Raw genomic sequence first — 25,224 nt, 5'->3', positions numbered from 1 at the left:
AAGACCACTTCCTGGCTGTGTGCCCTTAGGCAAGTTACTATACCTCTCTGATTCTGTGTCCTCATGCACAAATTAGAGCTAAGAGTATGTACCTCATGAGGTTGTTTCAAAGCAGGGGTGTCCAATCTTTTGTCTTCCCTGGGCCACACTATAAGAAGAAAAATTGTTTTGGACCACACATAAAATACGCTAACACTAATGATAGCCGATGAGCTAAAAAATAAATAAATTAAAATAACAAAAAAAATCTCATAATGTTTTAAGAAAGTTTACGAATTTGTGTTGGGCCACATTCAACATCATCAATAAATGTTGGCTCTGGGTACTCTGGTCTGGGTGCCAGGCACTAGCCAGGCACAGCTTGGTGCTGATAGACAGTCATTCCTGAACCCTAGCTCAGAGAGAGCCAGGCACATGTCTTTCTCAGGGTAAGACATAGGAGAGAGGCAGAGGCTGGGCGAGGCAGAGGCTGGGGGAGAAATGGCAAGAAGGGTGAGGAGGGATAGGCTGATGGTTGGGGTTGGTAGGGGTCAGGCAGGGGAATCTGCTTGAGAATCCCAACTTTTTATATATTTATTAATTTTCAGTTTTGGTCTGAGAAGTTGTTTATTAAGTACCTATTACATATGAGGCTCCAGGCTGAGGTTATTGCATGCTTATATCAGGATTTAAACCCAGGGCTGGCTGTCAGCAGTCCCTATGATCTTAACCCCTGTGAGGTGCTGCCTTTGTGGGAGCTGCTGGGAAGAGCACTGGGATATTCCAGAATCTATCTGGCTTGTCCTGGAGCAGAAACTGGGGAATGCAAGTTCAGAACAGATGCCATGGCTGGCCCACATTCTAACTCTCCTGGCTGTGGCAGCAACCCTACTCATACAATCCCAGAATATCACAAACAGCAGGGTCCTTCAGAATCATTTAGTTCAGGGATCAAAATGGGTTTCATCTAGTGTGATTCCAATGAATCCTTGCTTAAGGATGATGTGTTAAGAAAGATTCCGAGGTTCTATTCTCTCTGAAACAAAGTGCCTTAATCTAGTAGTAATGCCTGCTGTAAGCGGAGAATGGGGAACGGTGGTCTATACACCAAGAATTCACCATCTGATCTAACTCAGCCTCCTAATGTCAGAGAAGAAGAAATGGAATCTTAAGATGGAGTCAGAAGCTCTAATTTTCAGTCTGAAAGTTCACTCTGATACTTAACAGCTATGAGAATTTGTGCAAAATTTTTCACCTCTCTGAGCTTTAATTTCCTAATCTGTTACATGAGGATATCAGTACTGAACTCAGAGATTTTCCAAAAAATATAACAAGATAATGCTTGTGAGATAATATGAGTGAGCCTTTGGTGTAAAATAGACACTTTTTAAATGCTATGTAACCAGGACAGTCAGTTACTTAGGCAAAGGCAAAGGGAGTTGCTCTCCGACTACACATTAGCATTGCCCAGGGAGCTTTTAATGTCTTGACACCCAGGCTGCATCTCAGCCCATCACCATCAGACTCTCAGGTGTGGGCCCAGGTGTTGGAGTTTTTAATAAGCTCGCAGGGGGTTCCAATGCAAAACCAGAGCCAAGACCTCCGGCCCTAGACAAAGAACTCAGCATTCTTACTTCCAGACCTAAAACGTTCCAAAAATTCATCTTTGCCCTGTGTTTGTTAATACTCTAGTGTTGGGAGATATTAATTAGTCACTAATGGAGTGAGACACCTACTAGAATCTTTTTTAAAAATCTTGATTTTTAAAAAAAGATGGAAAGAAAACATAACCCCTCTGTGGCAATTCCCTGCCTCAAGCTGTGTCTAGTTACTAGCTACTTCCTTCATTCATACTGAGACAGGCAGGTGTTTGTGGGCTGGTCACAGGCAGCTGAGTCTTTGAATGTAGCTGCCTTTTCATTAGGAGCTTTAAAATCCTTCCTGCAGCCTGAGCCCTTGCAGTTAACATTGAACTCTCCCTGGGAGCTAGGAGCTGGCAGTGGGGTGCAGACAAAGTGAAGGGCCTCTTGCCCCGCAACAGCATCAGCCAATCTAGCTAACCCTGCCCAGTCTCTCCCCACACCACCTTGCAGCTGAAAGATGCTGAACTTCATGAAACCCTTTGCTGCATTTGCCATCACTGGGCCAAAGTTCTTCAGCCCCACTCAGACTCCAGGTATAATGAGCTCTTTGTAGTTCAGTAATGTGCCGGAGATTTGCACGTGCAAATCTGGGATGTCAATCCCCACAGCCCCCACTCTTATTTCTTGTCTATTGGCCTGGAAACCATCTCTTGAGGCTGCAGGTCAAATTCCCCATTGCAGTGTCTCTGGCAGACTTAACAAGTCCTCCTTTACCCTCCTTGTACCCCAGACATTCCTTCATCATAGCCCTTATTATTATGAATATATTCACGTCACTGTCAACAATTCTAATCATCATGGGCCTTTATTTAATATTTACAATGGGCCCAGCACTGTGACAGGCACTTTATATTTTTCTAACTCAGTCTCGAGGTATGTGTGCAGAAGATGGATAGGATTTACTCAAAGGGAGGGAAAGGACGCTGTCCCAGGCAGAGGCCACGCCATGCACAGAGACGAGGAGAATGGCACAGTGTGATGGGTGAATACAAATAGTTTGATGGTGTTGGATAGGGAAAAGGGAGGGAGTGGGGCTGGGGTGTAAGGTACAAGGGGCATCCAGAACGGGTTTTGGCAAAGCACCTAGAATGCCCTTCTGAGAGCTGGGGCCCTTGTCCTGAGGGCTATGGGGATAGGAATAGGGGGTGGGCTATTGTGGGGTTGAAGGGAAGTGGCAGAGATGTGCATTCTCTGCACAAGCAACTATAGTAACAGATTTGGAAGAGAGAAGGGGAAAACATGTCTTATTCTCTCTGTGGCACGGAACAAGGTTGTTTCTCCAAATCCTGGGACAGTTGGGCAGCCCCTTAGAGTTTGAGGGTCACATGGGTGCCCAAGATAAGCTGATATTTTGGTGACTCTTAAAAGATACGATTTAAATATACCATGTTTATGTCATGGAGATGCCGGGTCCTATGTGTCAAGGACAGTGGAGAGGGGGACACCCTGGTGGCGGAGTCCAGCGATTCCACTCTGGCAGGAAGCTTGCACCCACGATTCCCTTTCAGTTACCTAGACAGGCCCTCTTTAGAGGACAACTGAGCAACTGTCTGTTGTTCCTCAGGCAGGCCCATTCCGTTTGGCTTCTCCAAAGTTCCTTCCAGACATGGTACTCTTCCCTCTCTGGGAAATGTTCTGCTAAATGGAATTTCCTCTACATTTGCAGTACTCCCTATAGACAAACTCTTCAAGCAACCAGAATCTGGAATATGAAACAGATCTTTCCCAATCTTTACAGCTTTTCTAGGTATTTTTGGGTTTCTGTTTAGTTTTGTGTTTAATCTTGATAAATACTGTGCTAAGTTGACCCCATCATGAACAAATAGAAATGTAACTTGGGTCTCACAATGCATGGAGCTGATTTAAAATAGTTTGACCGTCCTTCCTTGTTTCTGACAATGTATTTTTCCTAGTTGAGACCCTGTGTGAGTTCTGGTATACCCCCTGCCTGTGTTTTCCATTGCTGCCCTCATGGTGAAACAGATTTTAGTAAAGATAAAATGAAATCATGGAAAGAAAGCCCTTTGTCCATGTCATGCAGAGATCTACAAGACTACATGACATGAAATTACATCCAGTGTTGCCTTGCATAAATATTTATGTCCCAAGCTCTCGCTCTCTCAAGCCCCCACATCCTAGTCCTCATTCTCCTCTAGAGGAGACTTTTTCCATGACACTGTGCCTCCCATCGGCCTCAAAGGCTGTGGATTAATATATTCTCATGGGGATGGGCCAGTGCTAATTTGCAAGGCTAGGCTAATCCCAGGCAATTTGACTTGGCTAGTCCCAGAATGGAACCTGATTGAGAAAATCACATTCCATTCTTGGCTCTTCTGCTCAGTGGCCCTGTGAGGGAGGCTGCACCTCTCTGGACCCCTGTCTCCAGGAACAGAAACAGATATCAAGCCAGTCTTCAACTCCATCCGTCTTTAAAGCCAGAGCACAACAGGGAAGGAAGAAACTATACTCCAAGGTTTGATGATATGGAGCGGCTTCTCAGTCCATGATTTCACCCTAAGTCCTATTCTGCATTAGCTGCCATTTATTGAAGTGTTACTGTGGGCCTCACTTATTTCTCAGAATGCCCTTGTGAGAGAGAAAGTGCATGGACCCATTTTACAGATGAGGAAAACCGAGGCTCAGAGAGGTGACACAATATCCACAATGACTCACTGAGTTGTAAACACAGCCAGTATCTTGAAGGCCTAGTACAATAACATTTCTACCTGGCCTTAATATAGTATCCAAATGCCTTAGCTTGCATGAGCTAAGGGGCGCTTAGAGGGTGAAGGACACATCTGTGCCAGGAGCCTGGATAACCCAGGTTTGTATCTTAGCTCTGCCTCTCCTGTAGCTCTGTAACTTGGGAGAGTTATGGGACAACTCTGCCTCAATTTCCTCATCTGTAAAATTCCCCACAGAATTTTTGAGAGGATTGAATTGCTTAATATATGTAAAGGCCTTAGACTAGTCTCCAGCTGCACAAAACTTCTCTCAGCTCCTCAGCCTCTGAAAGGAAAACTTGATCATATTCCTTTTCTTTTTGCTTAAATCCTCTTAAGAGTTCCCCAGTCTTTCTGGTCTAGTGCTGGCCTCTTCATCATAGACCCCACAGCCCTCTCCAGCCCCATGCTCCCCTCTTGCTACCTGCATTCTCTTTGCAGTCAGTCGTATGTGACACATTTCTTCCTACCCATCACAGGCCCTTTGTGCCTGCTGTTCCCAGCCCTTGGCCCTCCTTTCCCAGCTCTCTTGAGCTAGTAAGTTTCTCCTCGTTTTTCAGTTCTATGCTTAAGCACCTCTTCCGCCAGGAAACCTTTCTGGATGCCACTTGACTAGATGAGTGATTTTGATTGAGCTGACTGGGCTGCCCATCTCCAGGCTGCAGGTTGGGACCATGTCTATTCTATGTGTCTGGCTTCATCTGGGTGGATCCCCCACCCCCAGGGCATGTCCCTTCACCGTGATAGCAGAGCTCCCTCATGGAGAGTAAGCAGAAACATACGATGTATCTTGAGACTGTGCTGAAGACCTACTTCCACCCCTATTCCATGGGCCAAAGGAAGTCATCCCCATCATCGATGAGGTAGGGACGCTGACCCCCACAAAGAGGGGTCACCAATACATGACTGTCTGGCCCCTCTCATAGCATCCAGGCTTTTTTGCTTCTTTTCTTTTTTGTTAAGAGACAGGGTCTCACTCCGTCATCCAGGCTGGAGTGCAGTGGGATGATTATAGCTCACTGCAGCCTCAACCTTCTAGTTCAAGCAATCCTCCCACCTCAGCACCCCCTAGTGGCTGGGACTACAAGTGAATGCCATCATACCAGGCTAAATATTTTTACATTTTTGTTGTAGAGAATGGGGTCTCATTATGTTGCCCAGGCTGGTTTCGAACTCCTGGGAGCAAGCTATCCTCCCACCCTGGCCTCCCAAAGTGCTGGGATTACAAGTGAGAGCCACTGTGCCTAGCCAGCACCCAAGCATCAATACTGCCCTTTCATAGCACTCACCAGGGCAGAGGTTTTGCACTTACTTGTGTTCACTAGTTGAATTACCTAACTCTCAAAAACAGGAAGACCTGTGAATGATTTTGAAGATCTGTGAATGTTTTGTAAGTCATTTTAATCCCAGGGTCCTAGCATAGTGCCTGGCACATAGTAGGTGCTCAATAAATGCGCGAGTGATTGAGTGAACAAATGCATGAGGATTCCTGAGGTGGCCCAGAAGCGAGTGGGGTGAGCTTCCTGCTTCCCTGGCTCACCAGTCCTGTTCCTCACCTCTGGCTGTGGGAAGGGTTTAAAGGTGAGCGGGACCACTGGCGCAGCGGACGGACCATCTGCATCAAGACGCACGAAAGCGGCCAGAAAGAGATAGAGGCCTTCGATGCCGCCATCCTGCTCATCCGCAACCCATACAAAGCTCTCATGGCTGAGTTCAACCGCAAATACGGTGGCCACATAGGCTTTGCCGCGCATGCCCACTGGAAGGGCAAAGGTACCGCTCGGGAGGGGAGGGGCGGAGAGAGGAGGGGAGAAGCCGGGAGGGGAGAGGCGGGGCGGGGCGGGGAGGGGAGGGGAGGGGACCCGGGCTGCAGGAGGTGGTGGAAGGGTCACGTGCTCCGGACCGTACCAGCGTGGTCAACAGGAGGCGATGCCTCATGCGAGGAACCCTGGAGGGCATCCTGGAGGGCACACGTCATGCTCCAGTCCCTGCTTCCAGTAGAGCAGGCGCCTCCCACAAACCCCCCCCCCGCCCCCCGCCGCAAGCATCACCTTCTGTGAGCCGGGCTGCTGCATCTCACGGGGGATTAAAACCGTGGGTGCAGGAGAAAGGCTCTTTGGGTTCAGATCTCAGCTCTACCACCTCCCGGAAGGTCTCATTAACCTCCCTGAACTTAGATGGCCCCATCTATAAAGTGAAGATTATAAAATTGTGAGGCTTTAAGAATTTTACAAACACTCAGTAGGTGTGACTCTCATGATGTTGGAGATGCTCCCGAAATTGATGTGGAATTGATGGAAACCTGTTAAAGAGCTTCAGGAGACTGAATCTAGCCCCAGGTCAGTGGCTGTGTTGCCACGAGGTCCTAAGAGCACAGGTACAGGGCATCATTTCAATGAACACTCCCAAGGACTCTGGGTGAGGAGGCTCAGAGAGGTTAAGTGACTTGCCCCACATCATACAGCTGGGAAGTGCCTGTGCTGACCCCCAAGCATGGAACTTACTAAGATGACCTGGGTTTGAGATTCAGCTCTGGCACTTACTAGGTGACAGAGGGCTGTGTGCTTCAACATTTCAATGCAGAGTGGTCGCCCAGGGCAGTGGCCAGAGCTTTGAAGTCAAACCCAATTTCTGCCATTTTGAGTATTAACCTTCTCAGCCTAAAGTACCAGATCCATTATAGGATGATCTCCATCACCATAATGAAAGTCACATCTACTGAGGGTTTAGGAAAAGGCGAACTTCTTAAATCTCCACGATAATTGTCCCCATTTTATAGATGGGGTAATCTAGGTTCGGGGAGATTAAGGAGCTTTTCTAGGATAAGAGGGATACAGGGGGTTGTATAATTCGCATAAAGTTAGTTATACAAGATGAGTAGGTTCCACAGATCTGCTGTACGACATGGTGCCTTTAGTTAACAAGAAGGTATTCTTCACTTAACATTTTAGTAAGAGGGTAGATCTCACGTTAGGTGTTTTTTACTGTACACAAAAACAAACAAAACAGACAAAAGGAAACTTCCAGAAATGATGGAAATGTTTATTACCTGGATTATGGCGATGGTAACATGAGTGTATCCACAAAGCCAAACTCACTAAATTGTATAAGCAGTTTTTTGTATATCAGTTATACCTTAATAAAGCTGGAGTTAGGAGGAGTTTTTCCATGAAGTGGTACAGCTGGGATTTGAACTTAGGGAGTCTTGCTCCAGGGCCCACACTCTTCAGCACTGCGCTGTGATAATGGATTAAATGAACTATTGGTGGCTATGAATCACCCAGTCCAGAGCCCCCAACACACAGCAGGTGCTCTGTAAATGTGAGTTATCCCCAGCTCATCTAGCCTCCAGGAACCAGGCTGCTCCAATACTCCAGGCCCTCCCCAGAGAGGACCAAAGCAATTCACCGGTAACACCCTCAACACTGACTTCGATGATTAAAACCTTTGGGCCTGCCCCTTGGGTCCCAGTTCACTTAAGCTGCTTGTCTGTTCCTCCCCCTCCCTTGCTCCTCTTCTCAGTGAGGGGGTGGAAGCTTGGACAGTTTGTGACATCTGTCCATTTATGCCCAGGGGTAGAGAGACCTCTGAATTATTTATTTGTAGAACAATCAACCAAAAGCAAACACTGGTGGCTAGGCTGAGACATCCATATGTGCAAATGGTAGTACCCTGTCCTAAGAGCACAGACTCTTCTTGTCAAAGCTGGAAAAGACCTGGGACATCAGCGACCCCAGTGGGCCTCTGTGCTGGCTGCTCCTTAGAGTCCCTAGAGGAGAGTGGGCAAACCCCAGTGCCCAGGCTGCACCCTGGACTATTACTGGGTGGCACCTGGACATCAATATATTTTTTTCAATTTTTATCTTAAGTTCTGAGTTACATTTTCAGGATGTGCAGTTTCGTTACATATGTAAACGTGCACCATAGTGGTTTGCTGCACAGGTCAACCCATCCCCTAGGTATTAGGCCCAGCATGCATTAGCTATTCTTCCTGATGCCCTCCCTCCCCGACACCGACAGGCCCCAGTGTGTGTTGTTCCCCACCCCCATGTATGAATATTATTTTAAGGCTCCCCAGCTGCTTCTAATGTGCAGGAGGGCTGGGAGCCACTGATTCCTATTGATTAGTGGGGAAACTGAGGCCCAGAGAGAAGCAGAGACCACCAAGGTTGGTCAAGTCCTAGGATCCAGTTCTCCAGCTCCCAGGAACCCTGCTGTACCAAGTGAACAGAAAAGAGGCTTACTTGGGAAGCTCTTGTGGGTACTTCATGATTGTTATCTCATCTAAACTCTCTAAGGCCCACGGGAGGTAAGAAAGGCAATGATCATCAGTACATCCCATTTTACAGGTGAGAGAACCATCCCAGGAAGAGACAAGTCTCTTGGCTAAGGCCCTAGGTAATGACTGAGCTGTGATTCAAACCCAGGCATTAACCATCAGGCTCTGCTGCCCTGAGATGTTGCTGACCCTCTGGTACATTCAGATATTTTCCTCTTTCAGGGGAAGAGGAACCTGAACCCTGTATTAGGTTCAGACAAGTCTCCCAATTCCCAAGAGCCACCCATCTCGCCTCTATTTCCTTATCCAAGACAGCCGGGAGCTCTAAACCAACACTAAGGAAGGAGTTGTAACAGGTTGAATGGAGAGACTTCAGGGAGTATGGGATAGGGGAACCACCACACTCCTCTCGTATTGGGGGCCTGGGGTCCCATATGAGCCTGAGATGGGGGAAGGGATCTTCTCCAAGTGCCCCCTCCAAGGCCTGACCCAGGTGTGCAAGGGCTCTGGCAGAGAGCCTTCCCCAAAGAACAGAGCACTCAGTCTCCATTCAGCCCATTCCTCCCCTTTGCATTCACCATCTGGTTGAGTTTGAGACTCTTGCTTTAAGGTCCAGAATCAGTGGCATCAGCATCCCTTGGGAACTTGGTAGAAATGCACATTTTTAGGCCCAACCCCAAACCTACTGAATCAGAAATTCTAGGAGCAGGGCTCCAGCAATTTGTGTTTTAACAAGCCCTCCAGGTGATTCGAACGAGCACCCTGGTTTAAGAACCCTTGCGGCCAGGCACGATGGCTCACGCTTGTAATCCCAGCACTTTGGGAGGTCGAGGTGAGTGGATCACAAGCTCAGGAGTTCAAGACCAGCCTGGCCAACATGGTGGAACCCCGTCTCTACTAAAAATACAAAAATTTGCCTGAGCATGCTGGCGGGCACCTGTTATCCCAGGTTGAGATTGAACGGGAGGTGGAGAATGCAGTGAGCAGAGATGGCGACACTGCACTTCAGCCTGGGTGACAAAGTGAGACTGTCTCAAGAAAAAAAAAGAACCCTTGCTCTCTTGGAAGGAGGGTTCTTTTTTGCTATAAGACCCTGCTACTCAAAGTGTGGCCTGTGAATCAGCGACATGGACATCACCTGGGAGATTTTTAGGCAAGCAAATCTCAAGCCCTCTCCCAGGCTTCCTGGATCAGAATCTGCATTTTAACAAGATTTCCGCAGACGCTTCATGGGCACTTTAAGGTTTGAGAACTGCTGCTTTTGGATGCCCTTAGTGACACAGAATGTGAAAGTCACCCTGTAAGAGCCAAGGTCACCTAGCTATTGAGTGTGTCTACCCCACCATGCCCTGTCCCCCTCCCAGTTACATCTCAGTCCAGGCTCCTACAACCACCACCCGCAACCTGCTTTTGGTTCCATAGTGTTAATTTTACAATCTCCCTAGAGTGAGTTCAGAGCAAAATTGTATGTGATATGATTATACAAGGTGAATTGTCCTGGATCTGTTTAATGAAACAGACACTGTGTTTAATGATTCTGTGGGGAATTAAGTACAGTTAAGCTATTAATCAGGCCCTAGTTCCTTCCATCAACAAGAAGACAGAGGGGAGGCTGGCCAGCCTGTGCCCTGCCAGGCACACCTGTACGACAGTTCTGGTGGAAATAGCACTCATTACCAATGTTCCATGGTTTTATTGACCAATTTGCAGGCAGCGATCAATTATCAGGAATCCTGAGTTAATCGAGAGCTTTGGTTTTCAATTTTTCTTCTTCTTCTTTCCAAGGAAGTCATTTGGGAGTTTCAAGGGAGGAAGCATTGCCATAGGAGGAGGCAAGGCGGCCAAACATCTGCTGCTGAAACAGCTTGGATATCTATTGTGATTTTGGAGGGATGCTTGGTCTAAAATGAGGGGGCATGTAGGGAGTCAGGGGATACAGGAGGATGAATATCATCATGAAGAATCATAACAGTAACCAATTTTTATCAAGCACCTTGCTTGTCCCAGGTGCCGTACCAGGATCTTTGCAAATTTTATTTCGCTGCATCTTCACAGCATCTGTAGGAAGTAGGTCTTATCCAGATCACCACTTTGCAGATGGGTGCACTGAAGCTGAAGATCAAGTAGCATCTCCAAAGTCACGTAGCTCATTTAGGGAGGAGCCGGGTTCTGAACCCTGGCAGCCTGACTGCAGAATCACCTATAAACAGACCCCAGGTCTCAGACAAAAACCTGAAGGTGAAGTGAGCATTAGGCAGCCTAGAAGTCATGCTTCCCAGGTCCTGGAGTGAAAAGAGGGCAGGAGCTGATCAGACCTAGGTGCTCTATTTTTTTCTTTTTAAAAATGTATTTATTTTTATATATTTAGGGTATAAAGCGCAGGTTTCTTTTTTTTATTGCATTTTAGGTTTTGGGGTACATGTGAAGAACATGCAAGATTGTTGCATAGGTGCATACGTGGCAGTGTGATTTGCTGCCTTCCTCCCCTTCACCTATATGTGGCGTTTCTCCCCATGCTATCTCTCCCCAACTCCCCACCCCCTGCTGTCCCTCCCCTATTTCCCCCCAACAGACCCCAGTGTGTAGTGCTCCCCTCCCTGTGTCCATGTGTTCTCATTGATCAACACCAGCCTATGAGTGAGAACATGCGGTGTTTGATTTTGTGTTCTTGTGTCAGTTTGCTGAGAATGATGGTTTCCAGGTTCATCCATGTCCCTACAAAGGACGCGAACTCATCGTTTTTGATGGCTGCATAATATTCCATGGTGTATATGTGCCACATTTTCCCTGTCCAGTCTATCATCGATGGGCATTTGGGTTGGTTCCAGGTCTTTGCTATTGTAAACTGTGCTGCAATGAACATTTGTGTTCATGTGTCCTTATAGTATAACGATTTATAATCCTTTGGATATATACCCAGTAATGGGATTGCTGGGTCAAATGGAATTTCTATTTCTAGGTCCTTGAGGAATCACCACACTGTCTTCCACAATGGTTGAACTAATTTACACTCCCACCAACAGTGTAAAAGTGTTCCTATTTCTCCACATCCTCTCCAGCATCTGTTGTCTCCAGATTTTTTAATGATCGCCGTTCTAACTGGTGTGAGATAGTATCTCAATGTAGTTTTGATTTGCATTTCTCTAATGACCAGTGATGATGAGCATTTTTTCATATGTTTGTTGGCCTCATGTATGCCTTCTTTTGTAAAGTATCTGTTCATATCCTTCACCCACTGTTGAATGGGCTTGTTTGTTTTTTTCTTGTAAATCTGTTTTAGTTTGTTGTAAATTCTGGATATCAGCCCTTTGTCAGATGGGTAAGCTGCAAAAATTTTTTCCCATTCTGTTGGTTGCCGATTCACTCTAATGACTGTTTCTTTTGCCTTGCAGAAGCTGTGGAGTTTGATTAGGTCCCATTTGTCTATTTTGGCTTTTGTTGCCAATGCTTTTGGTGTTTTGGTCATGAAGTCCTTGCCTATGCCTATGTCCTGAATGGTTTTGCCTATATTTTCTTCTAGGGTTTTTATGGTGTTAGGTCTTATGTTTAAGTCTTTAATCCATCTGGAGTTAATTTTAGTGTAAGGTGTCTGGAAGGGGTCCAGTTTCTGCTTTCTGCACATGACTAGCCAGTTTTCCCAACACCACTTATTAAACAGGGAATCCTTTCCCCATTGCTTGTTTTTGTCAGGTTTGTCAAAGATTGGATGGTTGTAGATATGTTGTGTTGCCTCCGACGCCTCTGTTCTGTTCCATTGGTCTATATCTCTGTTTTGGTACCAGTACCATGCTGTTTTGATTACTATAGCCTTGTAGTATAGTTTGAAGTCCGGTAGTGTGATGCCTCCCGCTTTGTTCTTTTTGCTTAGAATTGACTTGGCTATGCGGGCTCTCTTTTGGTTCCATATGAAGTTTAAGGTGGTTTTTTCCAGTTCTGTGAAGAAGGTCATTGGTAGCTTGATGGGGTTAGCATTGAATCTGTAAATTACTTTGGGCAGTATGGCCATTTTCACGATATTGATTCTTCCTAACCATGAACATGGAATGTTTCTCCATCTGTTTGTGTCCTCTCTTATTTCGTTGAGCAGTGGTTTGTAGTTCACCTTGAAGAGGTCCTTTACGTTCCTTGTTAGTTGTATTCCTAGGTATTTTATTCTCTTTGTAGCAATTGTGAATGGCAGTTCATTCTTGATTTGACTCTCTTTAAGTCTGTTATTGGTGTATAGGAATGCTTGTGATTTCTGCACATTGATTTTGTATCCTGAGACTTTACTGAAGTTACCAGTTTCAGGAGATTTTGGGCTGAGATGATGGGGTCTTCTAGATATACAATCATGTCGTCTGCAAATAGAGACAATTTGACTTCCTCCATTCCTATTTGAATACACTTTATTTCTTTTTCTTGCCTGATTGCTCTGGCTAGAACTTCCAGTACTACATTGAATGGGAGTGGTGAGAGAGGGCATCCTTGTCTAGTGCCAGATTTCAAACGGAATGCTTCCAGTTTTTGCCCATTCAGTATGATATTGGCTGTTGGTTTGTTGTAAATAGCTTTTATTATTTTGAGATATGTTCCATCAATACCTAGTTTATTAAGGGTTTTTGGCATAAAGGGCTGTTGAATTTTGTCGAAGGTCTTCTCTGCATCAATTGAGATAATCATGAGGTTTTTGTCTTTGGTTCTGTTTACGTGGTGAATTACATTTACAGACTTGCATATGTTGAACCAGCCTTGCATCCCCGGGATGAGTCCTACTTAATCATGGCGGGTAAGCTTTTTGATGTGCTGTTACAATCGGCTTGCCAGTATTTTATTGAAGATTTTTGCATCTATGTTCATCATGGATATTGGCCTGTAGTTTTCTTTTCTTGTTGAGTCTCTGCCGGGTTTTGGTATCAGGATGATGTTGGTCTCATAAAATGATTTGGGAAGGATTCCCTCTTTTTGGATTATTTGGAATAGTTTCAGAAGGAATGGTACCAGCTCCTCTTTGTATGTCTGGTAGAATTCGGCTGTGAACCCATCTGGACCTGGGCTTTTTTTGGGTGGTAGGCTCTTGATTTCTGCCTTGACTTCAGACCTTGTAATTGGTCTATTCAGGGTTTCAACTTCTTCCTGGTTTAGGCTTGGGAGGAGGCAACTGTCCAGGAATTTATCCATTTCTTCCAGGTTTTCTAGTTTATGTGCATAGAGTTGTTTGTAATAATCTCTGATGATAGTTTGAATTTCTGTGGAATCTGTGGTGATATCTCCTTTCTCATTTTTTATTGCATCTATTTGGTTATTCTCTCTTTTCTTTTTTATTAATCTGGCTAGTGGTCTGTCTATTTTGTTGATCTTTTCAAAAAACCAGCTCCTGGATTTATGGATTTTTTGAAGGGTTTTTTGTGTCTCTATCTCCTTCAGTTCTGCTCTGATCTTAGTTATTTCTTGTCTTCTGCTAGCTTTTGAGTTTTTTTTTAATCTTGCTCCTCTAGCTCTTTCAATTTTGATGGTAGGGTGTCAATTTTAGATCTCTCCTTGCTTCTCATGTGGGCACTTATTGCTGTATATTTTCCTCTAGAGACTGCTTTAAATGTGTCCCAGAGATTCTGGTATGTGGTGTCTTCATTCTCGTTGGTTTCACAGAACATCTTTATTTCTACCTTCATTTCATTGTTTATCCAGTCAACACTCAAGAAAAAGTTGTTCAGTTTCCATGAAGCTGTGCGGTTCTGGGTTGGTTTCTGAATTCTGAGTTCTAACTTGATTGCACTGTGGTCTGAGAGACTGTTTGTTATGGTTTCCGTTCTTTTGCATTTGCTGAGGAGTGATTTACTTCCAATTATGTGGTCAATTTTAGAGTAGGTGTGATGTGGTGCTGAGAAGAATGTATATTCTGTGGATTTGGGGTGGAGAGTTCTGTAAATGTCTATTAGGTTTGCTTGGTCCAGGTCTGAGTTCAAGTCCTGGATATCCTTGTTAGTTTTCTGTCTGGTTGATCTGTCTAATACTAACAATGGGGTGTTAAAGTCTCCCACTGTTATTGTGTGGGAGTCTAAGTCTCTTTGTAAGTCATTAAGAACTTGCCTTATGTATCTGTGTGCTCCTGTATTAGGTGCATATGTATTTAGGATAGTTAGCTCTTCTTGTTGCATTGATCCTTTTACCATTATGTAATGTCCTTCTTTGTCTCTTTTGATCTTTGTTGCTTTAAAGTCTATTTCATCAGAGATGAGAATTGCAACTCCTGCTTTTTTTTGCTCTCCATTTGCTTGGTAAATCTTCCTCCATCCCTTTATTTTGAGCCTTTGTGTATCCTTGCATGTGAGATGGGTTTCCTGGATACAGCACACCGATGGGTTTTGGCTTTTTATCCAATTTGCCAGTCTATGTCTTTTGATTGGGGCATTTAGTCCATTTACATTTAGGGTTAATATTGTTGTTATGTGTGAATTTGATACTGCCATTTTGATGCTAGCCGGCTGTTTTGCCCATTAGTTGATGCAGATTCTTCATTGTGTTGATGCTCTTTGCCATTTGGTATGTTTTTGGAGTGGCTGGTACTGGTTGTTCTTTTCTATGTGTAGTGCCTCTTTCAGGAGCTCTTGTAAAGCAGGTCTGGTGGTGATGAAATCTCTGAGTACTTGCTTGTTCACAAAGGATTTTATTTTTCCTTCACTTATGAAGCTTAGTTTGGCTGGATATGAAATTCTGGGTTGAAAGTTCTTTTCTTTAAGGATGTTGAATATTGGCCCCCACTCTCTTCTGGCTTGTAGGGTTTCTGCTGAGAAATCTGCTGTGAGTCTGATGGGCTTCCCTTTGTGGGTAACCCGACCTTTCTCTCTGGCTGCCCTTAGCATTTTCTCCTTCATTTCAACCCTGGTGAATCTGACGATTATGTGCCTTGGGGTTGCTCTTCTTGAGGAATATCTTTGTGGTGTTCTCTGTATTTCCTGGACTTGAATATTAGCCTGCCTTGCTAGGTTGGGGAAGTTTTCCTGGATAATATCCTGAAGAGTATTTTCCAGCTTGGATTCATTCTCTTCGTCACATTCAGGTTCACCTATCAAACGTAGATTAGGTCTTTTCACATAGTCCCATATTTCTAGTTGACTTTGTTCATTCCTTTTTACCCTGTTTTCTCTAATCTTGCCTTCTCATTTTATTTCATTGAGTTGATCATCGACCTCTGATATCCTTTCTTCTGCTTGGTCAATTCGGCTGTTGAAACTTGTGCATGCTTCGCGAAGTTCTCGTGTTGTGTTTTTCAGCTCCATCAATTCACTTATATTCCTCTGTAAGTTGTCCATTCTCGTTAGCATTTCATCAAATTTTTTTTCAAGGTTCTTAGTTTCTTTGCATTGGGTTAGAAAATGTTCTTTTAGCTCACGGAAGTTTCTTATTACCCACCTTCTGAAGCCTGATTCTGTCATTTCATCACACTCATTCTCCTTCCAGTCTTGTTCCCTTGCTGGTGAGGAGTTGTGATCCCTTGTAGGAGAAGAGGTGTTCTGGTTTTGGGTGTTTTCATCCTTTTTGCGCTGGTTTCTTCCCATCTTTGTGGATTTATCCACCTGCCAGCTTTAAAGCTGTTGACTTTCTGATTGGGTCTCTGAGTGGACATCCTGTTTGTTGATGATGAAGTTTTTTCTGTTTCTTAGTTTTCCTTTTAACTGTCTGGCCCCTCTGCTGTAGGACTGCTGAGGTCCACTCCAGACCCTGCTTGCCTGGGGATCACTTGCAGCAGCTGCCGAACAGTAAAGGTTGCTATCAGTTTCTTCTTCTGCTTTGTCCCAGAAGGATACCTGCCAAATGTCAGTCTGAGCTCTCCTTTATGAGGTGACTCTTTGGATATACGGGGGTCAGGGAGCTGCTTGAGGAAACAGTCTGTCCTTTATAGTAGCTCAAGTGCTGAGCTGTGAGCTCCATTGTTCATTCAGAGCTACTGGGCAAGTAAGTTTAAGTCTGCAGCAGCCGAACTCATAAACCCCTTTTTTTCCCAGGTGTTCTGTCCCAGGGAGTTGGGGCTTTATTTATGAGTTTCTGCTATGCTGCTGCCTTTTTTTTTTTCTTCAGGGCTGCCCTGCCCGACAAGGAGGCAGCCTAGTCACTCTCTACCTGCAGAGGCTTCGCTGAGCTGCTGTGGGCTCCACCCAGCTGCCGTGTGAACTTCCCTGCAGTTCTGTTTATATGGGTGTAGTTAGAACTGCCTTGGCAATGGTGGCCCGCCTCTGTAATGACGGACTCTCTCTGTAATGGCAAGTTGCCTCGGCAACAGTGGGTTGCCTTGGCAACGGCAGGCTGCCTCAGCAATGGCGGACTGCCTCCGTAGTGGTGGAGTGCCTCGGTAATGGCGGACGCCCCTCCCCCACCGAGCTGGACCATCCCGGGTTCAGCTGTGCTTGCTGTGAAACTCTCAACCCAGAGCGTTTCCAATTGCTGTTTTTTTGTTTTTGTTTTTGTTTTTGTGGGGGTGGGACCAGCTGGGCCTGATCACCTGGCTCCCTGCCTCAGAGCCTTTTATTTTTTAGTTGAACGGTCAGCTCTCTCCTGGGTGTCCTTGTCACCTATTGAAAAGGTGCCAGGATCTGTGTGATTTCCCCTGCAGTGACCCACTGCACTGGCTGAAACCATGGCTCTGAGATTCGTGGTGCTTTTTTGCCTTGGAATCTCCCAGCCTGGCTCCCTGTTTCAGCTCCCCTTGCTGGCTAAGTGGGGACACAGTCCCATATACTCTGCACTGGGAACCGCCACGCCAGGGCGCCAGCAAAACAGCCATGCCGACCTAAACAGCCGCTCTGGTGACCTGTGGGGCTCCTCCGCCTGGGAAATCTCCTGGTCTGTGGGCAATAAAAATATGTCTGGAAATGCAGTGTCCACTCGCCCTCTGCACTTTCACTGGGAGCTGCAATCCTGAGCTGCTCCTAACCAGCCATCTTGGATCTTCCAAAGTGCAGGTTTCTTAATATAAATTAATAAAATATAAAATAAATATTTTATATACATATGCACATGTGTGTATACATACCACATTTTCTTTTTTTTTTTTTAATTTTACTTTAGGTGTATACTATATCCGGCATTTCTCCCCATGTTATCCTTCCCCACCCCACACTGTCCCTCCCCTACCAACCCCCCAACTGAATAGGAGCACTCCTACACAGTTGGTGGGAGTGTAAATTAGTTCAACCATTGTGGAAGACAGTGTGGTGATTTCTCAAGTATCTAGAAATAGAAATTCCATTTGATCCAGAAATTCCATTATTGGGTATATACCCAAAGAACTATAAATCATTCTACTATAAAGACACACTCATACATGTGTTCACTGCAGCCCTGTGTACGATAGCAAAGTCCTGGAACCAACCCAAATGCCCACATTTTCTTTATCCAGTCCTCCATTGATGGACCCTGAGATTGATTCCATACCTTTACTATTGTGAATAGTGCTGCACTAAACATGTATGCAGGTGTCTTTTTTATGTAATGATTTCTTTCTCTTTGGGTAGATATCCAGTATTGGGATTGCTGAATTGAGTGATACTTCTACAGTCTGGGATAGGTGTGGGTTCAAACTCTGCCTTTAATGCCCACTGTGTGGACTTGGGCAGGTTGCTTCCTGCTTCTTAGACTCCTTTTCCCTGTATCTAAAATGGGGCCAGTGTTAATAATTCCTACTCTCTAGGCTACTTGAGAGCACGGAGTGAGACCATGCATGCAAAGTGCCTGCATAGCTCCCAATACCCAACAAATGCTCAGGTGACATGCATTCCCTTCCTGACCTTCAGACAGAGGTGCCTGGTGTCCCACAGAGGTTTGCAGTCCACAAGGACACTCTGTCATCTCCATCCCACCTGCATCCAAGACTAGGACACCTGGAGCTACCTGAGAGACTCCTTCCTTTTTCTTGAACCATCCTGCAGCCCTCTTTCAGCAACCTCTTGAGATGGCGAGAGATGGCCAAGCCTAGAAATTTGGATCTGTGTTGTTGCTGGGTGCTGGGTGACGAGCACCGTCTCTATCACCTGGGCATCTCCCCTGAGAGTAGCAGCTATTCGGAATCACCAGCGATGCTGTGAGGTGATGCAGGAGTGGGGAAATTCTGAAAAAGGAAAACGAGCATACAACATACTAGATTTTTCCTAATCACTCAGATACATCTGGTCTTAACCCATTATAACAGTACGGGCCCAATTAGTCAGATACATTGTAAATAATCTATTTTAAGGATAAAAAATATCCTTATCACCAGCATAAATATCTCCCAAGCAGCCAGAATGTTCCGGAGGACTTGCGGGGGGAGAAGTCTTGCCACAGATTCTGATGAGTTCTGCAAAGAAAGGGAGGCCTTTGCCACACTGCAATTTGGCAGTTGCGAATTTCAATTTAGTTCAACAACCGTTCACTGAGCACCTGCTGAGTACAGGCATCAGAAGGAAGTCAGGATGAGGCTGCTGGTGCCTGGGAAAGATCCATCCTGGAACCAGGCAGGCCTGATCTGGACAGTGCTTCCTGGCTGTGTGACCATGACCAAGTCACTTCACCTCTGTGAGCCTCCATTTCCTCCCTGGTGATGAGTGGACAATAGTTCTTTTCCTTTCAGGGTAGTCAGCAGGATTAAATAAGATAATGGGTAACCATCACCCAGCAAGGGATTAGGACTTAATTTTTAAGAACCAGCTGGGATCCCCAATGCAGCCTGGGGGACTCATCACCCTCGTTCAATAAACAGAGTCCTCCTGTTGCCTGCTCTGGCGGGCACCGGGTAGCGTTTGCCCTTGTGAGAAGCAGCAGGTCTCAGTTCATGGTTTTGGAGCTCCTGCCCTCTGATTCTCCAGCTGGGGCTCAGAATCGAGGCTGCAATTCCTTTTCTCTGTTCCCAACACCCTCCAGTCCCCCTTCTGCACTTTCCCCGGCTCCTTCTACTGTGGGAGTTTCAGCAGCTCAGGGAGCTGACTGCCTCTCCTCACGGAATTTCCAGGTTCTCTCTAACCTATCTTTCGTCAGACAGTCCCAAATGCACCCTCTCAGTTTGCAAGACAATCCATCCTGTCATTTCACCATGATGCTTCCATGAAAACTTTAAAAAGGTGGGACAAAAATGTGTGAAGATGAAAAATAGTCCAACTTAAACCCTGCCGTCAGATAGCTTACAGTCTGCTGGGAAGACAGACCACAGAAGTCAGGGCTTTCAGCACAGCATAATGAGTGCTGTGGGGGGCTGCAGGGGATGGAGAGGGGAACTGTAAAACCCAAAGGACGCACATGCCTGAGCCCAGGGAGTCAGAGAAGATGATCTGAAAACAGAATAATATCGGTAATAATGATAGCCAACATTTACTGAGCACCTGCTGAACTCAATACACCATACTAGAAACTTTATATGTTGTTTTCTACTTTGTACAACAATTCTATTATTATTTTGTGAGGAGATACTACTATTACACAGAAAAGCCTGGTAGTTAAAACCCCCGTCTTTTTTTTTTTTTTTTTTTTTTTTTTTTTTGAGACGGAATTTCGCTCTTGTTACCCAGGCTGGAGTGCAATGGCGAGATCTCGGCTCACTGCAACCTCCGCCTCCTGGGTTCAGGCAATTCTCCTGTCTCAGCCTCCTCAGTAGCTGGGATTACAGGCATGCGCCACCATGCCCAGGTAATTTTTTGTATTTTTAGTAGAGACGGGGTTTCACCATGTTGACCAGGATGGTCTCGATCTCTTGACCTCGTGATCCACCCGCCTTGGCCTCCCAAAGTGCTGGGATTACAGGCGTGAGCCACCATGCCCGGCCAAAAGCCCCGTCTTTGAAGTCAGACTGCTTGGGTTCAAATCCTGGCTCTGCCAGTTATTAGCTATATGACCTTGAGCAAATTACTTAACCTCTCTGTGCCTCAGTTTTCTCTTCTGTTAAATGGAGATAATGATGATACCTCGTAAGGTTGTTGTGAAGATAAGTGGAATTAAGAGCTATATTAATATATTAATAGGTAAGTATGTAATCTAGAATATACAATTAATACATTATATATTAACATAAATAATATATAATATAATATGTTGTATATTATATTGTAGTAACACATATATAGGATTGTGCCTGGCATATAGTAATCACCAAACAAGTATCATTGTTATCCCCAAAGAGAAGGTGGTGGCCAAGAATATTCCAGGGAGAAACAGCATTGAGGTGAGAAGTATAGGGGTGTGTTTAGAGCTCTAAATGGAGTGAATTGAACAAAGTTGTTATTCTTTTTGTTTTTTAGAGACCGGGTCTTGCTCTGTCACCCAGGCTGGAGTGCAGTGGCATCATCATAGCTAACTGCAGCCTCAACCTCCTGGGCTCAAGCAATCCTCCCACCTCAGACTCCTGAGTAGCAAGGACTACAGGCATGCACCACCATGCCCAGCTATTTTATTTTTTATAGAGATGGGGTCTTGCTGTGTTGCCCAGGCTGGTCTTGAACTCCTGGCCTCAAGCCATCCTTCAGCCTTGGCCTCCCAAAGTGCTGGGATTATAGGTGTGAGCCACCTCACCTGGTCTGTGTTATTATACTTAATTGTTAATTGTGTCATTGTGTTGTGCTGTGAATAATGGTAACAATGGCCAGCACCATCTGACTGGGTCTTTCAAGCTCTCCTCCCTCTGACTGTGTCCTCCCTCCTCCCTCTGCAGAGTGGCCAGAATTCGTGAGGAACTATGCCCCATGGTGGGCCACTCACACACTGGACTGGCTCAAGTTTGGCAAGAAGGTGCTGGTGGTGCACTTTGAGGACCTGAAGCAGGACCTCTTCGTCCAGTTGGGCCGGATGGTCAGTCTGCTGGGTGTGGCTGTCAGGGAGGACCGGCTGCTCTGTGTGGAGAGCCAGAAGGATGGCAACTTCAAGCGCTCGGGGCTCCGGAAGCTTGAGTATGACCCCTACACCGCGGACATGCAGAAGACCATCTCTGCCTACATCAAGATGGTGGATGCAGCCCTCAAAGGGAGGAACCTCACGGGTGTCCCTGATGACTATTACCCAAGATGATGTGTCCGCATGGGGGGAGGGTAGACTAGGAGTCCTGACCATGCAAGCCCTGTGGACTCAAGACCCCTGGTGGCCCCATTGATCTGTCCTCTCTTTGGTTTGGGGACAATCCCCTTGACTGTTCTTTGCCTTCAGTGAGTTTCCTGCATGACAGAGGAGGCTCAAGGGAAGAGATTGTCCAGGCACTACCACCCTACTCACATGTTCCCCTCTTGGCAATGTGGGGCATCTGGTTTGGGGGGGTTCTCGTTACATGGGCTCTTTTCTGTCCCCTGTGTCCCTGCCCCTGCCACTCTGGGTTCCGCTTGTGGGAGGGAGGGCTCATCAGCTTCAAGGAGACTTGCTGGATGCCCCGTGGCCTGGGGGGCTTTTGTAAAAACATGGTCCCAGATGCTTGTCCCTTCTGGGCTGAGCTTTCGTAGCCCCCTTCTCACCTCCACTCAAGAAGCACTGGCACTGATGTTTAACTCAGGCCACCTTCTGTTCTAAAGAAAGATTGCTGGGAAGTTTCTCCGTGGCTTTAGGCTTCTGACATACTGGGTAGAGTGGGGAGGCAATGGTGCTCATGGTAGGTTAATTTGAGACACCAAGTGGGGCTGTTGGTGTCATGGGCCCACCCCCAGGCCACACTGCTTCTCAGAAACAAGCTGCTTGCCTTTCCACCTCCAGGGCATAAACCCTGCCCCCTTCTGTCCATACTGTGTCCAGGAAGTGACCTTGGGATCCTGATCCCAAATCCAAGGAACCTCAGGCACCAACAGTGAACCCACAAGGATGGTCACCTGCCATGTGCAGAATTTGAGTTAAGAGAGAGCCCCAGTGATACCTCTCTCCACGATGGGCTCCAGTCAGTCTTACACTGCCCTTCTGACCCCTACAAATGGGTCCTTTGCTATCCAGGGGAGACAGCAAGAGTGCTCTTAATCAGATGGAACCATACCCAAAATGGAACCCCACTACCTTCCCAGACCACCTGTCTCCCCTTGACCATAGTCCAACAGGCCAGCTTCCCTTGGGGGGCCCTTTAAGGAATGGGGAGAATGAAATTGTGTTATTTCTATACAAACACTGCTCTCTTGATGCTGCCATGCCAAACCAAAGGATTTCTGAGGACCTGAATCATGGAGCATCAATCTTACAAAGTGTTGGTCCAGGGTCCCATCTCTTCCCCAACCCTGGACACCAGTGGCTTCCCACCCGCTCCACACCTGCACCATCCATCATTGTGTAGATGAAAAAGCCATAGATCACAGCCTCTTTGCTATTCTGTTGGAGCAGCCTCCCTAAGCGGTCCCTCTGAAGCCTTGGGGTGCAGGTAAATGCTCATTCCCAAGTAGCAAAGAGACCACGGAGAAGGTGCGTGTAAAGAGATATATTTTTGTAAGAGGAATATGATTAATACATTCCGCCCCTTGGAATCTGTCCATGCAAAGAAAAGGGCACAGGGATTAGACCTGTGCCACCCTTCCCCAATTCCCTCATCTGTAGGATTTGGGCAGCCCCAGGCCCACCCAGGGGGCTCTGAATGTATTTTGTACCGTGTTTCTTTCCCCCAGGTGAATTTCTAGTCTTTTTCATGAAGCAGTGGAGAGTTTGGCCTCCCTTCCATTGGGAGGTCGGCTCTCTCTGGGAGACTCTTGGTCCAAGACCTAGGTCAGTTCTTTGCTGGTGGTCCCCTCTGACCACAAGCTTCTGTCTGACAATTCCTCAGGTCAACACCATCATTAAATGCGAGTTTTGTTGATGATTCTCCCATGTGGTAGAGTGTTGTGTAAGACAGGTTCACAAATGGGATGTTTTCCTGGTGTGTGTATAGTGTGTGTGTGTGTGTGTGTGAGAGAGAGAGAGAGAGAAAGAGAGAGAGAGACAGAGAGAGAGAGAGAGAGAGATGAGAAACAGAGACACAGAACATGTTCAGGGTGATGGGCAGATTGGTGTATAACTGCTTTTGTGCCTGTGTGACCCTGGCATAGCTGCTTAGGAAGAATTACGTGCCTCTGTGTGTAAAATTGCCTTTGTGTCCACCTGCCTCTCTGTGTTTTGAGACTGTATCCCGCAAATTGCCATGATGACCGTCCCATTTTTAATGTGTCTGTGCAGGTTCTTGTGTATGGGATTGCGCCCATGTGAAGGAGGAAATGGTTAATGTGCATGAAACCCATGTGTGAGAAGCTGCCTGTCTATTTATGGAGGGCATGTCTTCTGCATGTACTTTTGTCCTTGGCTGCTGTGAGAGGGAGGGGCTGTGGGGAGAAGTGGTAGGTGGGATGAGATCACTAGAGTGTCATGAAAATGTTCCTGCCTAAGTATGTGCACAGGTATGGAAGAGGTTTATCTATGAGAGGCATCCCTTCTGTGTACGTGAGAGAGAGAGAGAGAGTGTGTGTGGTGGGGGGAGGGGAGAGAAAGAGAAAAAGAGAGAGAGAGAGACCCTGAGTGTAATGCTTTGCACAGGCATATGCAGCAGGGAAGTCAGTGAGAGTCCAGGAGGACAGAGAAGTCCCCTCTGTTCCCCGGTGGGTGCGGATGAGCTTTTCTAAACCTCCACATACTGCTGAAGGAAGACCCTGTGCTCTTCCTCCTCGTGCATCAGGGGGGCTTCTGGGAGGAGGTGCCGAAGTCCAGGGGCTGTTTCCCAGCCAGAGGGAGACCAAAGTGTTTGTATACTGACGCATGGAAAGTAAGCAGGGGAGGAGCAGGGCCAGGCAGAGGAAAGAGAAAGGGGCTTCTCCTCCCCCAGGCAAGGAGAGCTCAGAAGGACTGAGAGTGCTGGGGAGACTGGTGGAGATGGGAGAAGATCTCAGAAAGGGTGTGAGTTTGTTCCAGAATCCAGAAGAATAGGGCCTTTCTCTAGGGGTTCATCTTGGCTCACAAAGTTCATTCTGTGATGACTGATTGAGCTCTGATCTGGGTCCAGAATATACTCTGTCCCCAATATTAAACCAAGTCTGACCTAGTCACAGACTGAGCCCAATCCTAGAGCCTTGAACCTGAGTCAAAGTTAAGCCCTGATCCTGATCACAGACTGAGCCTTAATCCTGTGCAATACTGATCCACGAATCCTCATTCCTGCCCCACGTTGACTGAGTCACATTGGACTGAGTCCCAAACTACTTATATTGAGCCTTGACCCTAGCCATTGACTGTACTCCAACCTCAGTCACAGACTGAGCCCTTACCTGCCCCAGAACTAATGCTGATAGTGTCTCCTGACTGAGCCCTAATCTCTGTCATGGACTGAGCTCTGATTCTGGTCACAGGCTGAGCCCTGAACCAAGGTGCCAATTTTCTTTCACTTTTCTAAATGCTATCCATGTAACCAAATCCTCCCAACTGGAGGTGCAGGAAGCCATGCAGCGTCTAGCTCCAAGCTCTCATGGATCCTTCTGAGAACCCACAGATTATGTGCCTTATGTAAATCCCCGCTTTCCACCGCCTTTCCACCACAGATCACCGTCAGGTGAGAGGGGGTGGTGCGAAAGCTATTTAGGCCAAAGGTGGGGCTGGACAGTTTACCAGCCTCTTCTTTGGCTGATTTCTGCCCTTCCTATCACACTTCATCAGCCATCTAGAATAAAATCTTCATATTTCAGAC

The 25,224-nt window shown here is 46.3% G+C and overlaps 1 protein-coding gene across 4 annotated transcripts in view; it reads left to right on the top strand.

Moving 5' to 3' along the window:
* WSCD2 (WSC domain containing 2) overlaps positions 1–23,709 on the top strand; it is a 129,982-nt gene extending 106,273 nt beyond the window's left edge. For all 4 annotated transcript variants that reach the window (XM_021675540.2, XM_021675537.2, XM_021675539.2 and 1 more), the window contains 2 exons: positions 5,918–6,118; positions 21,277–23,709. In XM_021675540.2, coding sequence (XP_021531215.2) covers positions 5,918–6,118; positions 21,277–21,629 — 554 coding nt within the window. In that variant the 3' untranslated portion in view covers positions 21,630–23,709. The remainder of the gene's footprint in view (positions 1–5,917; positions 6,119–21,276) is intronic.
* Positions 23,710–25,224: the final 1,515 nt, after the last annotated feature.

Source organism: Aotus nancymaae, unplaced genomic scaffold (genome assembly GCF_030222135.1).
Source record: "Aotus nancymaae isolate 86718 unplaced genomic scaffold, 86718_ANA_hifiasm-v0.15.2.pri h1tg000021l, whole genome shotgun sequence".
NCBI classification, from domain to species: domain Eukaryota; kingdom Metazoa; phylum Chordata; class Mammalia; order Primates; family Aotidae; genus Aotus; species Aotus nancymaae.
The sequence above is the reverse complement of the archived record's forward strand: the minus strand, read 5'-3'. Positions and strand labels throughout refer to the sequence as shown.